Source organism: Ophidiomyces ophidiicola (genome assembly GCF_022830035.1).
Source record: "Ophidiomyces ophidiicola strain CBS 122913 chromosome Unknown scaffold_2, whole genome shotgun sequence".
NCBI classification, from domain to species: domain Eukaryota; kingdom Fungi; phylum Ascomycota; class Eurotiomycetes; order Onygenales; family Onygenaceae; genus Ophidiomyces; species Ophidiomyces ophidiicola.
Genome location: NW_026054642.1, coordinates 903,969 through 918,978, shown reverse-complemented (window position 1 = coordinate 918,978; position 15,010 = coordinate 903,969). Strand labels below are relative to the sequence as shown.

Below are 15,010 nucleotides of genomic sequence, written 5' to 3'. Positions count from 1 at the left end.
CCACATCAGGAACCAGGGAGACTCACGAGTCTAAGGAGGCTAAACTAATTGTTTTGAGCCTGGCAATGAGTAATAATATGCACTTGCTGTCTTTCTCTGATAACCATTCGTAAAGACCAAGCGATGCCATGAAAAGCTGTAGTAGGCAGTGGTGTTGACTGGAACCGTACTCCGTAAGGAACCTATATTCTCGAGATTCTGTACTGGGCGATATATATCGCATTCTCTCCTAACAGCCTCATAAACCCGAAAGTCCTGCTTAATTCTATGCATTTTTGGCCGGTGGTCCTCAACGACCGTCAATCAGACTACAGGTTCTTATCGCTCGGACGGAGTAAAGAGATATGGGGGATGGATCAGTAGGTTTTTGGGAGAAATTTGCAGCTCTGAGTTAGTGTAGATATCAATATATTCATAAGACAACTCGGCTCCGGTTGTCTCTAAGCAGCTGCAGATCCAGAAGCGTTTGTTGATGTTGACAACGTTTGCTGTTTGCAACCGTTGCAGGACCAGCCATGACGTCGGAATGGATTATATAATACCAAGCTAGTTGCCTTAGTATACTCTTGGCATAAAGCCACAACTGGGGTATTTTGATTGGACGCAGCCACATCCCAGCATGCACCGCCGATTTGGCTTAAGCCATTGGGGACCTCCTGACAAAGATCAGGCAGAGCAAACAGCCGTTTCGTGAAGCCCCATCACCGAAGGACGCCATTATTCTACCGCTCTTGACTTTCAAAGACTTTTGCGTGGCTGTTTCTGCTTCCACGTAAAAAGCTTTGTTTTGCTACTTACTTTGTCTCTCTAATAACAAGCTGCCGAAAGTGGTATACGTATTGCCGCGCGCAAAGGACATTCAGGGATCTATCATCCCAGAGGGGGATATATAGTCATGGCCGACGGTGAGAACTCTTCTCTAGTTTTACTTTCTCCAATTTTCTTTGTCTTCGAAGCTCCTGCAAGGCCTGTTGCTAAGTCGTGCGTCTATTATAGTATCACATCCAAACCTCAACCTGACGGCCGAAGAGAAGCGGGTGTTTTATCAGTTGTTCCAGGCCGCTGACAAGACAAACCTGGGCGTTGTTACTGGAGAAGTCGCCGTTTCCTTCTTCGAAAAGACGAATCTACCCGCGGAAACGCTTGGTCTGGTAAGGGGGGTTCCCACTCTTAAGCAAGATGCGGGTTATCCATGTCTCGAATTGGATTTTGACAGACGAATTTCCGTTTCTAGATATGGCAAATCGCAGATAAGCAGAATCGCGGGCTTTTGACACCGTCGGGATTTGGTATCGTTTTGCGGTTGATTGGCCATGCTCAAGCAGGCCGTTCCCCATCTGAAGAGTTGGCATATCAGCGTAAGGTTTTTTTTCTTCTTTTATTGGTATTTCGGCGCTGATTTCTTGGCTGTGCCTTGCTAGCTGGTCCATTGCCGAAGTTTACAGGTATCACACTGGATGTTACACAAACCGGCCTTCCTGGAACGCCGCCTATACCGACCGCCAGCCCTCCGCCTGGTCCTGGTCCAGCTAGGGTACCGCCATTGAACCCAGAAGATACTGCTAAATTCCTTTCGCTTTTTGAGAGATCAGAGACCCAGAATGGACTTATTTCCGGTATATAATAGCCAATGAGCTCCATTTAGAACCAACACTTCTAACGTGATAAATCTAGGTGAGACGGCAAAACAAATTTTTGAGCGCGCGCGGCTCCCAAATGAAGTTCTTGGACGTATATGGAATCTAGCAGATACAAAACAACGGGGTGCTTTAGACGCTACCGAGTTCATCGTCGCCATGCACCTCTTAACAGCGTCCAAGACGGGTACCCTACGCAATTTACCGCAAACTTTACCCCCGGGATTATTTGATGCAGCTGGCCGACGGGGAAGTGTGCGCACGCCTAGCGGCTCACGCCCGGCCCCGGATGTACCGCCCGTGCCAGCTATACCAAAACAATTCAGCGGCCCTGGGCCCAATAGGACACAAAGCCCTCTCAGTCGTCCACCAATAAGACCCGTATCTAGTCATATGACTGGGAGCGATTGGCTTATCACGGCACAAGAAAAAGCCCATTTTGATTCGATATTTTCCACGATCGACAGGCAGAAAGCTGGTTACCTAAGTGGAGACGATGCCGTTGGCTTTTTTGCAAACGCTCAATTGTCAGAAGAAGTTTTGGCACAGATTTGGGACTTAGCTGATATTGACTCGGATGGCCAGCTGAGCCGAGAGGAGTTTGCAGTCGCAATGTATTTGGTTAGACAACAGAGGGCTACCAGGGAAGCTCTACCTCAAGCTCTTCCGCCAGCATTGATACCTCCAAGCATGCGCCGGCAATCTGCTCCGCCTCCCAGAACAATACAGCCGCAAATCACTGGAGCTAGATCTGCCACTGAAGATCTTTTCGGACTTGACGTATTCACATCGCCCATCCAAACATCTCAGTCAACAGGCGGATCAAATCCTTCTTTTCAGGTCCCGTCATCTCCCACACGTGCACCACCATCTAATACATTCAAACCTTTTGTTCCATCGTCTTCATTTGGTCAGAGTTTGGCACCTCAAACCACAGGATTATCGAACATTGGTGCCCAGCCGCGTTCCCCAGTCCCCCCCTCGGACGACCTTCTCGGTGATACTGATCCGGAAGAAAGCCAGAAGTTGACGCAGGAGACCTCAGAACTTGCCAACCTTTCCAACCAAGTTACCACACTCTCGAGGGAAATGCAAAATGTTCAGGATCGACGTGGGAACTCAGAGGAAGACCTAGCACGCACCAATAAACAAAAGCGAGACTTCGAAACTCGGCTTAGTCAGGCGAGGGCCATGTATGAACAAGAAGTGAAAGACTTCAAGGCTTTGGAGGAACGGCTGGCTGCATCAAGGGCAGAAACCGGACAATTACAACAAGATTTCGCTATGATCGATGGTAGCCGTCAGGACCTACAAAATCAGTACAATCAAGTTTTCGCGGCTCTCGAAGCGGATCAGCGCGAAAACGCAAACTTGAAAGAAAAAATACGTCTGGCGAATGCTCAATTAACCCAACTTAAGCCGCAGCTCGAAAAGCTTAGATCCGAAGCTCGCCAACAGAAGGGGCTGGCGGCAATCAACAAAAAACAACTTGCCACTGTTGAAGGAGAACGAGACCGCATTCAAGAAGAAGTTGGCTCCAATAAAGGCGCGCCTGATGTTGAGAATCCCATGCCCAGCTCAGAAGATGTCACAAGCCCTGCAGCGTCTAGTGTGAGCCAAGCAACAAATCCATTCTTCAAAAGAAGCGCAAGTGCATCCACTGAGAAAGGACTCACCCCAAGTCATTCTGGGCCTGAAGGTCAAAATAATGCTCAGAGTATATTTGATAATATGTCTGGTCCAGCATTTTCTTCCCCTCCTACAGCATCTCCTCCCCCACCAACAACTTTCAAGACTGAAACATCTTCCCCTCAGCCACGAAGTGAAGGCCCCTCTTCCGGAGCGGCATCTCCCTCTGCCGCCCTCAATCAGATGCCTGACCCTGCTGAACAACCACCGCCTCCTCCACGATCAAGACAGATCACTTCCAGCGAGCTCCCTATCCAGGGCCATTTGGACCCAGAATCTTCATCAGTCAAAGCCTTTCCACCAGCAAGTAGATTTGGTGGCGATTCACAGGCCGACCAGGAAGGCATTTCGCCGGGCGGAAAAGAAACAGTATCCCCCAAAGAAGGGGAGGATACCAATCCTTTTGATGGAGCAATAAAATCACTTGATCGTTCAGATTCACAGAAATTCCCCACTTCTTCAATACCAGGCGCTTTCCCAACAGGACATTCCCCTCCAGATTCTGCTAAAAAAGACATTTCTTTTGACGAACTCTTCGCGGGACGCACACATGAGCGTTCTCGATCCCAAAAAGCCCTTGATTTTGAAGAGGCTTTCGCTGCTATGAAGAAAGACTCAAAAGGTGATGCTGCTTCTACCAGCGAGCCAAAAACCGGCGGTGCAGCAACTGAATTCCCACCCATCAGGGAACTAAACGATGACGACGATGATAGTACTGATAGTGAAGGCCCTACTGGGTTCGACGACGATTTTGCCCCTGTGACTCCATCAAAAAAAGATACTTCAACTCCAGCCAAAACGGACAACTCTACTCCATTACCTGGTATCAATGCCCAGTCATCACCGCCAACTTATGACACGGCTGTACCGCCGCCACCTGCTGGCGCAGCACCCCCCGAGTTCGGAAGCCTGCTTCCTGGCAGATCAGACCCAACCACTGCTGGAGATGCCCCCCATTCGGTCATATCATCCACAGGAGCTCCAGTCGCTAGCGGCGTTCCACAGCCTTCCGTAACCACTAAAACCACTCCAAAGGCACCCGCAGATTTTGAAGCTGCTTTCGCTGGCTTGGACCTCAAACCTGCAAAAGAAGTCGAAGAAGACGATGATGATGAAGACGATTTTGAATCATCGTTTAACAAAGACCCGTCGAATTTCGATATGTCTTTTGATTCTCCCGCTGCCCGATCTAAATTAGCCACTAACAGCAATGTCTCGCAAAACACATCGGGTCCCAGCGCCGCAAACGCTGATTTTTTTAGCTTCAGCCCAGCGAATACGCAACAAACAACCAAGGAAAATCCGCCAGCCGCCCAGCGAAGTACTTCAACCTCTCCACCACCTCCCTCTTCTCATGACTGGGACGCCCTTTTCTCTGTTCTTGACGAAGCCAAGGGGCAAAACGATACAGGAAAGGCAAGCACAAACACCAAAACTACCGAACCACCCACATTTACGGAGCCTTCACAAGCCAATATTAAGGCGACAGCGAGCCCTCCGCCCCAGACTAAACAGCCCGGATGGGCGTTGAATGCGGAATCAGGAGAGGATGATCTTATTCTACAACGTTTGACTTCTATGGGCTATGCTCGTGATGAATCTTTGGCAGCATTGGAGAAGTTTGATTATAATCTTGACAAGGTAAGTTACTAATCCTGCTGGTGTCTCTGGTGTTTGATTGAAGACTTTACTCACATAAATGCATGAAATAGGCTGCTGATTTCCTGGCATCCAAATCTTGATGCACAATACGATTGTTCCTCTTCTAGAGGACAACATTTGATGGATAACGACTGCATAAAGGAGCCTCTGTGTGTGTGTAAAGACACAATTATCTTAAGAACCACTCCCAGTTCACTTTAATGATTTAGATAATATCCCAAGATTTTGCGTGTCAACATTTTATCGTACTGTAAATACGAGACTACTGGCGATATGCTCAGCGGTTCCTACTGCGTTCAATCCTCCTCCTGTAACTTTTTCCAATGGATTTACAATTCTATGGCGCACTACGTAATTAGTATTGGAAATGAATATACTGCATAAGGAGTAGATGAACATGTCGAATTTAAGACGAAATCCAAGAATAATCATTCACATTATAAGGCTTTTTTAATATGATATCCTGGACTGTAGGAGTATGGAGAGTCCATAAGTTCTGATCCCATGTGACAAGTATATTTTCAATTATGAGCATGTTTCTTGATGATTCCTGCTCGTCCTCGTCCGCTTGTTTGAGGCCGCGTAGAAGGACAAATGATCAGATGCAAAAACTCACCAAATGTATATTGATACCTTCTAGGGAGAGAGATATAAGCAGACGGCCTTGTGTATACGAAAGAGAAAGCGAGCGAAGTATCATCTGATGGTATTAGAATATAAGAGTATAAGGTAATCTGAAGCTAGGAAGATATTAAGAAATAATGAAATATCATGAATGCAACAACCAGCCGACATTATGAGAAGGGGTATCATGTGTGGACATTTTCGGTCATATAGGCAAGTAAAGATAGCTTGCATTTGTGGGCATAAAGTAGTGAAGTGAAATGACTGTTTTTATAGTTTCGTAGTTTCCAAGTCCTTAAACGGCTGGTTGGATTCCTTCGTTTGGCTTCGGGCCTCCACGGTTCCGGATAACAGGGAGAGCGGCAAACACGAGGGTGGCAGTGAATAACATCCTATATACAAAAGATTGACAGTCAGCACGGGAACCTAAAGAACTTCAACGCCTATCACACTTTGTTCTTACCATTCAAAGGCACCAAAGACGGTGGCGGCTTGCAGGGAGTGGCAAGGACTTGAGCGGCAGAATTTGGGGCCAGGCAGATCGGCGCCCAACGCGATGAAACCGGCGAACCAGAAAATCATTGTAACAGCATCGACAGCGATGATGGCAAAAATATGGGCGGCCACAGGGAAGAACATCGGGGCGAGGACCATATATGGCACGACGATAAAGGCGGTCCAGACGCCATTAAAAAGCATGAAGTTGGAGGTACTGAGGCTCCAGAAGTTAGAGGCAACTAAAAGAATTCAAGGACTGATGTTAGGCGCGGCTCCTGCATCTGTGTCGTAGTGGATTAAAGGGCGCTTACCGTATGCTGTGAGACCCAAGACGATGATGCCTAGAAGCGCCTGGGCGGCGCGGATGCCGAGCGTGATGGTTTGATTCATGGTTTTTGGTTGATGAAGACTGTTCGTCTGTGATAGATGCCTTGTGAAGAGCCTGAAGAGCACCCGTTAGCAACGTGCGCCGCAGAGTGATAAAATTGATCAGCGAAGCGTTTGGAGGTGAAGGCAGGGCGCCTGAGGTTGCAGATACAAATGCTTTGGATTTGCGCGGCAGAGCTAGAAGTCAACGTACCTATAGTAGCTGCAGGCTGATGAGACAAACACAGTATCGAGGCAGCACGAGCAAGTAAGCACAATAATAAAATGGCGACACAAAGGAAGAGTGGTAGGCTATATACTACGGGGAAAATTCCCTTTAATTAACGCCCGAGTTTCGTCGGTCACTTGACTGGCCTGTGAAGAAGGTTTGGCGCAGCAGCAATCGTTTCGCAGCTAAGAAGAGGTTAAAATAGCGCCAGCAATGACGTGGGAGAATGGTGATGGATGAGATTCGGCGCGTAGACTGAGCCCCAACAACGCAGGAGGAGCCCAGGATGCGGAGCAGACAGCAGTTATTTATACGTGATTCAGCACTATACACATCACATCCGGCGAATCCTTCACTTCATTTCGGCTTTCGTTGCTTCTCGCGAGAAGGCTGCAAAACCGCAGTCCATGCGCTGTGGCGCAAGCAACCTCATGCAAGGACCTTTCGTTCCTGTACGGCCGGGACGCGGCCCATTACGGCCCCTGTACGGTACCACCGCACCCGTCCCAGCACGAGTGGCCCATGGAACGCAGCCGGTGACAATACCAATACGCCGCCCTGCTGCTGAGTCAGCTGGCTGCCACGCGTCCACCAGCCACAACGACGTGACCCAATGGCCTGTTTGTTTGGCTGGTTTGCACGCCTGCCGACGAGGATTCCCTCGCACCGGCCAGCGCGACGTAACTCTCTTCCGCGAGCCAGGCCCGGAGCATCCATGGTTGGCTTGTTGACTAGCCGCAGGAGCGCTGCGCAAAATACGAAGGTTCCGCAGCCAAGCTAGTCTATTGCTCACTTTCAGCTGCCAACTGCCCGGCGTTTTTACTGGTAACCTGCAGGCGGCTAACCGGCCAAGGATCGTCATGCGAACAGACTTCTATTAATAATCCCCGAAAATCATGGCTCTTGTGTGTGGCTTTCAATCACATTAAGCTCACAAACCTCGCTTCTATCCGCTTCCTGCTCGGCTCGTTTTACCCTCCCATTGGCTCGAGATGGATACCAAAGACGGACAAGACGGGTCCTTGGGTGTGGCCAGAGGCTTGGAAGGAGGCAGAAATCAAACGCCGTCTCGACCAGCAACAGAAGACAGCCAAATGCGGAGTGGCGGCAGATGTGATTCTGGGGGTTTTTGGCCCCCTCTATTTCTTTGATATCAACCCTGTTTGTTTCAACATGCAGGCCAAATTTAAAACAGCCCTTAACGGCTGCTCGAATTGTCCCTAAGTGTTGAAAAGGGCTACAATCTTTTGCTTCTTTACAAGACTCAAAAAGAACCTACTTCAATCTGAATTTCCGGCTCCATCGCCATCTTTCCCTATGGAACCACCCCCCCCACTTCTCGTGCATGGCAACAGGCCCAGTTGCCATCTGAGGTGGATAAGAAGCCGAAAAAGCACACGCCTAATTGGAGATTGCCTTCAACGGATGGCTCTACTCCCATCTTTAAAGAGGCTGATTCAGGACGAAATATAAAATGAGAAAAAGGCTAGCTCTACCTAAAGATCTTTTAGACCTCTTCCAGTGGAACTTCGTTGGAAAGCGATGCCTCCTGCGAGCCACCTTATCCTTTGAGACGAATCCCGCATATTGCGTGGCGTGGACGCTGGCTAAGCGCGGCTTGACCTTTGTCTTATTATAGAGGTTATTTTGTTCATTTCTGCCATCACAGAAATATCAAGAAAGGGAGCAAAATGACTGTGACTAACCTAGCAGATATCAGCCTATCACACCCCAAGATGCTTTTATAGTGTTTGAACAAAGAATTGGGATACCAGAGAACCTCTCAATTTTGACAGTTTAAAACGATGGGTACCCTCGAAGGCACTGACAGTAGCAAGACATATCAGCTCCAGTATCTCCGGGGCGCTGTGTGTTTTCGAACCTATCACAGCTGCAACGCCGTCCAGTCGCACCCACGTTACCAAACCACAGCATTTTACCCGTTCTTGGGCCCTCCCAATCGCTGGCAGCCTTTCCAAGGCATTGCTGGGGAAAAGGTGGGCAAGTGACTCGCTTTTTCTTCTAATCCTGACCGCAATACGGGGTGTATCAATTGCGCTTGGACACGACACCTCCTCCTCAGTTAATTCCCATGGCCCGACAGCAATAATGCATCGCCTCGCTATCTCGAAATTACTAGAGGAGCGGGGGAAAAAAGGGCGCACGCAAAGCTGGCTCGCGGCGAAATTTAGCTTTAATCACGCCATCAGGCCGATTTTTTAGAACGCCCAAGTTCGTCTGCCGATGATCGGCTGGTTCAGTATTATTGAGGGCAGTTCTGTCTGTATATAAGCCTTGGTCTCTGCACCTTCAAGCATGTACCTATCCGGTCACTCCCTTAACTATCCTGGTACCCTTGTCTGCAGTACCGCATCGCTGCCCATAAAAGCAGCATACCCCGCCACCCCCCTCTTTGCGACCCATCGACGACCTCGCATTGAGCACTACGTTCACTATTAGATATATTCAAAGAAATTCTATCTTTTCCAAAATGTCGAACGATCTTTCTCATCGATTCGAGACTCTTCAGCTTCATGCTGGGTGAGCTTCCCCACATTCCCGCATTCCCGCCTGTCCGCCCCGCTAACTTTGTGACACCCAGCCAGGAACCCGACCCGGCGACAAATGCTCGCGCAGTTCCAATCTATGCTACGACGGTTAGTTCTAATGCCGTTAAAAACGGCGTGTCGTCCTCCGCCGCTAATGCCGTCTGTTAGTCCTTCACGTTTAACGACTCTGCCCATGGCGCTAGACTTTTCGGCCTTAAGGAATTCGGCAACATCTACAGCCGTATCATGAACGTAAGATCTCACAAACCTAAACGGCTGGAACCTTCTCTTACAAAAACTAATTTTGGTACAACCTCCAACAGCCTACGGTCGATGTTTTCGAAAAGCGTATAGCAGCCCTTGAGGGTGGCGTTGCTGCCGTTGCGGCTTCATCCGGCCAGGCGGCTCAGTTTATGGCCATTGCTGCGCTGGCGCACCAGGGCGATAACATTGTTTCCACCACAAACCTTTATGGTGGTACTTACAACCAGTTCAAGGTCATGCTCCCGCGCCTAGGTATCAAGACCAAGTTTGTGAAGGGAGAGAACCCGGAGGAAATTGCTGCCGCTATTGATGATCGCACGAAAGCTGTGTATGTTGAAACCATTGGAAACCCGCGATACAATGTGCCTGATTTCGAAGCTATTGCGAAAGTTGCTCATGAAAAGGGTGTTCCTTTCATTGTACGTCTTTGACAGTCAAGATAAAACAAGCTTGTGAAGAAAAGGAGGACACTGACAGGTTTATAGGTTGATAACACATTTGGTGCTGGTGGTTACTTCTGCCAGCCCATCAAGCACGGTGCCGATATCGTTGTACATAGCGCTACCAAGTGGATCGGCGGCCACGGGACAACCATTGGAGGTATCATTGTCGACAGCGGCAGATTCGACTGGGGAAAACACGCACAGCGGTTTCCACAATTCGTTGAGCCATCTGAGGGATACCATGGCCTTAAATTTTGGGACACATTTGGTCCTATTTCGTTCGCTATTCGTGTCCGCGTTGAAATTCTTCGTGACTTGGGCGCTGCCCTGAACCCATTCGGCGCTCAACAACTCCTACTAGGCATTGAGACTCTGAGCTTGAGAGCCGAGCGACATGCCAGCAACGCTATTGGAATTGCTCGTTGGTTGGAGAAGAACGAACATGTCGCCTGGGTGTCGTACCCCGGTTTGGAAAGTCACAGCAGCCACGAGAGCGCAAAGAAATACCTTAAGAGCGGCTTTGGCGGAGTACTCTCATTTGGTGTCAAGGGTGGCGCTGCTGCAGGCAGTCAAGTGGTGGATAACTTCAAGCTGATTTCTAACCTTGCAAAGTAAGAATATATCCTGGGCATCACACTTTGATGTTGCTAACATAAGTGGCGTTCCAGTGTCGGCGACTCCAAGACCCTTGCAATTCACCCGTGGTCCACAACGCACGAGCAGTTGAGCGACGAGGAGAAGGTTGCTTCTGGTGTAACAGAGGATGCAATCCGTCTGTCCGTCGGCACTGAGCACATTGACGACATTATTGCCGACTTTGAACAGTCTTTTGCTGTTAGTACAGCCGCTGGCGTCGATGAGAAGACTCTTCCTGACCGTACTCGAAACTGATGAACAATAGAATTGTGTGATGGAATCGTGAAGCGGTAGTTTTAAGTATACAAGGCGCCAAGATGAACAACCAGACTCACAGACTATGCCGCGTGGAAAACTGCGTCTTATTTCTTGGCATTATCTATCGCTCGCGATGCTTAGATCGCTCTCGCGCATATTTCAATGCGCTTTCTCGGTGTCATTACGAAGCCTTGAGCATGTGGAATGAAGTTAGGTGTTTTAGGTTCATAGCTTTGTCCTTTTTCGCTGCATCCTTATGGAGTAACTAGCCAACTACCAAATAAATACACCTTTATTGTTTGCGAATTGGCCATCTGGTTACGGAGTACATGGACACCACTACTATTTCACCAAGCAACTACTCCGTATTCCAAGAACCCAAGCCGTGCCCATCGACCTTGGCTTGGAATCCCAAGTGCGGAGGTAGTGGACCTCCATTCGGCATACAGCCATGTCCCTGGCTCTCTGCTTCCTTCAGGCCATAGGTCCCTACCAGGGTTGTACAGCTTTCCGATAGCGTTGCACAACAGATTGGTAGGGCCGACAGGTTTAGAATCCGTGGTGTTCAGCTCCCCCCCCTGTAGCCGGTTCTGCGCGTCGGGCCGCTTGAAGGCCTGTCGCTTCCCTGGAGCCCTAGCCGCGCCAAGGCCCTCGATGGGCCGTCGCGTCAACGCTCGGAGACCCCGACTAAGACGCTGACCGTCGTGGCAGCTGGCGTTGGCTGCGGCCGTTGTCCGGGCGGCGGTTTGCGCGACTCGGATGTGCCGAGGCTCAAACCACGTGAGCTCGCCCTCGGCCGATGCATGGGGGCCGCGCGAGCCAATCACGGCCTCGAAATCTTCGTTAGTCAGGCAATCTGGGGAGTAGCGCGGTGCGCTTTCTTGTCGCATCACATGCAGTGGCTAACATGTCCCGAGTAGCCAAAAGTATCTCCCGCCTTCAATTTGCTATAAAGATACCGACCGGTACATCCCCCCTGTTCGGCCCACCGCGCCTATTTGTGTACGCCAAGACGCACCCCGGACTTCCAGCGCCAGAGAGAAAGCTGAACCGAGCAGCAGCGCGGTTCCCTGTCCACATGTCGAGCGCCCCAACTCTGCCTTCATTCATATTTGCTTGTGCTTGCCCGTCTCTTGTTGCTCTCTGTTGGCTGCCTCTCCTATTCTTTGCTGCTCAACTGCTTAGATTACTTATTCACAGCTCTTTATTGAAGCTTTGTATTATTCCCTTTACTTCTGGCAGCCTGGTTTGCAACTTCTCCTCTGCGTCCGCCCGCTTTCTGCCCACGTGCACCGGCTGCTCAGGGAGCCGGAATAGCTGTTCAAAAAGCGCTTCCTAGATAGATATTAAGGTGTGGCTCATATCTGTGTACATTCATAAGCACTTACATTGCGGCGTTCTCGCAGCCCGCTTGTTCATTGCGTTGGGATCGCCTGCATTGCATCCTGGACTGCCAATCTCTGACCTCTTTGGCTTGTGAAGACAAGAACCGCAGATCTGCCGCATCGCCATGTTTTCAACTCCCGAAGCGCCTTTTAAGGCTCGAGCCCTCGAGTTCTCTAAACCTGGCCCTAAAGGAACACCTGATGCCGTTCCTATTCCCGGGTCAGAAAAGCCAGGACGATCGAAAGTGTATCGACATTGGAAAATTGGGAGTGGAGAGTTGCTTCAGACCCTAGATCCTAAGGTACGCTGAATAAACCGAACTTGAGGGTAGTACTGAACTAACTGTTTTCCACAAACACATAGGTCCGCACTGGACATGACATGTTTGAAAGCACTGGTAGGCATATATTTTAGCTTTATAGACAGATAACGAGACATGGAGCTGACCGGTTTTTTAGCCCTTCGTCAGCCAAAAAATCATTGTCTAGGATGGCGCCCGTGGGACCCTGTCAAGCAGAATTTTGGTCCTTATGTATGGATGGATTATGAAACAGTGCAAAAACGTCGTGCAGCTGTTGGCGTTGGCTTGGTTGAACTGCACCGCCGTATCGGTATCCAGGACAGGAGCTTCGGTGTTGGACTTTGGTGCCAGAACCGCCCAGAGTGGCAGATTACTGGTAAGGATTTCCCCGCTTTGTGTCGGTTTGAGTCGCGCTCTAACCTGCATAGATTTGGCTTGCATGTCTCAATCATTATTTACCGTCTCTTTGTACGAGACACTGGGCCCCGAAGCCACCGAATTTATTGTTAAGAATGCGGAGTTAGCCTGCGTCGTCGCATCGCTTCCCCATCTTCCTACACTCTTAAAACTGAAGCCTTCGCTACCCTCCCTTAAACTCATCGTCTGCCTTGATCCTTTGGATTCGAACGACCAAGCGGGCCACTCAAAACGAGATATACTAAACCCTATAGCCGCCGAAGCTGGCGTGACGATCTACACTTTAGATGAAGTCGAAAAGCTCGGCGTTTCTCTCAACCGACCGTACAATCCTCCTCGCCCGGATGATATCATTACGATCAACTATACTTCCGGTACTACTGGTTTGCCAAAGGGCGTTGTCCTCACCCATGCAAACGCTGTAGCTGCTGCTTCGACCTCTTTATCGACTATCCTCCAAACGTCCTCCGATATCTCATGTTCCTATCTTCCGTTAGCCCATATCTATGGAAGGATGATTGAACAAACGTTACTGTGGGCTGGTGGTAGAATTGGATATTTCCACGGAAACATTCTAGAACTTGTCGACGACTTCAAACTCCTAAAACCAACTATCTTGGCATCTGTTCCGCGTTTGTATGGCCGCTTTGGTGGAGCTATTCGCGCGGCAACTGTGGAACAACCTGGCTTCAAAGGTGCTCTGTCAAGACACGTTGTTTCCGCCAAGACTGCAAATTTGGTTGGTGCGAAGCCTGAAAATGCGACTGCAACACATGCCCTATACGATCGTATCTGGAGCAAGAAAGTTGCCGCTGGACTTGGTTTTGAGCGCATGAAGTACATGGTATCAGGTTCCGCACCGCTCGATAGCTCTCTTCATCAATTCTTACGCCTTGCATTTGCTACCACCATCGTTCAGGGTTATGGACTGACTGAAAGTTTTGCCGTTGCAATGTGCCAATCGCCGCAGGACTTGACTGCAGGTCACTGTGGTGGTGTCAGTGCTGTCGTAGAGGCTTGCTTGTTGTCATTACCAGATATGGAATATTCCGTTGATGATAAACCATACCCACGAGGCGAATTGCTCCTTCGCGGAAACTCAATTTTCAGAGAATACTATAAAAACCCAGAGGAAACTTCAAAGGCAATGACCGAAGATGGATGGTTCAAAACAGGCGATGTCTGCATGGTGGATGAAAATGGCCGATTTACCATCATCGACCGCCGTAAGAACCTTTTGAAGCTCGCCCAGGGAGAGTATGTGTCCCCTGAACGCATCGAAGGTATCTATCAAAGTGCGTGTCCATACCTGGCTCAATCTTTTGTTCATGGAGACAGCGTCCAAACACACCTTGTCGCCATTTTCGGTATTCAGCCGGATATTTTCGCTACTTTCGCAGGGAAGGTTCTGAAAAAGACCTTTGACGCCACCGACATGGATGCTTTGCGTGAGGCTGCCAAGGATCCAAAGGTTCTTGACACCGTAAGGAAGGATCTTGATCGGGCCGGCAAGAAACATAAACTTTCAGGGTTCGAACGAGTAAAAAATGTTGCATTGCTGGTGGATCCGTTTTCAATTGACAATGGCCTTTTGACTCCAACGTATGTATATTCTTCTTTGTCTACTATCAAACTGCGGACTAATTTTGTCGTATAGGCTCAAGCTCAAAAGACCTCAGGCTGCCAAAGCATTCCGAGAGCTCTTGGACGAGCTTTATGCCACTGCCCCTCAAAACGGCGAGGGCAGCAACACGTTGAGAGCCAAGCTATAGAATCTTGGCTGCATATTTACATATACCCGTTCCCCTTTCTCTTCGGCCTTTATATGTTCTGTGGAGGGAACTTTGGAGGTTATGTTCCCTTCGATCCTGTACCTATTGTAGAATACCATATTTATATACTCTTTCCCAAAGCTGTGCTTCTGTAAGCTAGTTCTTTTCAGCTGGTCAGCTACATGTGATATCCGCTTATGTAAGCATTTAAGCAGTATGTACGAAACTTGAGGAAAACGACCAACAATCCGTAGCAGATAGGCACACAGCAGCCCGGTT

General features: G+C 49.2%; 4 protein-coding genes across 4 annotated transcripts; 3 read left to right on the top strand and 1 right to left on the bottom strand.

The window, feature by feature from the left end:
* Nucleotides 1-895: 895 nt before the first annotated feature.
* Nucleotides 896-5,068, top strand: LOZ57_000923 (uncharacterized protein; the record flags this gene model as incomplete). The annotated part of the gene is made up of 6 exons (XM_049250017.1): nucleotides 896-905; nucleotides 997-1,151; nucleotides 1,235-1,358; nucleotides 1,422-1,616; nucleotides 1,675-4,967; nucleotides 5,039-5,068. The coding sequence occupies 6 exons, from the start codon at nucleotides 896-898 to the stop codon at nucleotides 5,066-5,068; spliced, it is 3,807 nt and encodes a 1,268-aa protein (XP_049111177.1).
* Nucleotides 5,069-5,907: 839 nt separating this feature from the next.
* Nucleotides 5,908-6,500, bottom strand: LOZ57_000922 (uncharacterized protein; the record flags this gene model as incomplete). Its single annotated transcript, XM_049250016.1, has 3 exons — nucleotides 5,908-6,004; nucleotides 6,076-6,349; nucleotides 6,422-6,500. The coding sequence occupies 3 exons, from the start codon at nucleotides 6,498-6,500 to the stop codon at nucleotides 5,908-5,910; spliced, it is 450 nt and encodes a 149-aa protein (XP_049111176.1).
* A 2,696-nt stretch (nucleotides 6,501-9,196) lies between these two features.
* Nucleotides 9,197-10,852, top strand: MET15 (Homocysteine/cysteine synthase; the record flags this gene model as incomplete). Its single annotated transcript, XM_049250015.1, has 6 exons — nucleotides 9,197-9,246; nucleotides 9,308-9,362; nucleotides 9,423-9,506; nucleotides 9,578-9,937; nucleotides 10,004-10,572; nucleotides 10,630-10,852. 6 exons carry the CDS (start codon nucleotides 9,197-9,199, stop codon nucleotides 10,850-10,852), a joined length of 1,341 nt encoding a protein of 446 aa, XP_049111175.1.
* Nucleotides 10,853-12,365: 1,513 nt separating this feature from the next.
* On the top strand, nucleotides 12,366-14,731 carry FAA2_2 (medium-chain fatty acid-CoA ligase faa2; the record flags this gene model as incomplete). Its single annotated transcript, XM_049250014.1, has 5 exons — nucleotides 12,366-12,542; nucleotides 12,605-12,638; nucleotides 12,700-12,918; nucleotides 12,971-14,561; nucleotides 14,617-14,731. 5 exons carry the CDS (start codon nucleotides 12,366-12,368, stop codon nucleotides 14,729-14,731), a joined length of 2,136 nt encoding a protein of 711 aa, XP_049111174.1.
* Nucleotides 14,732-15,010: the final 279 nt, after the last annotated feature.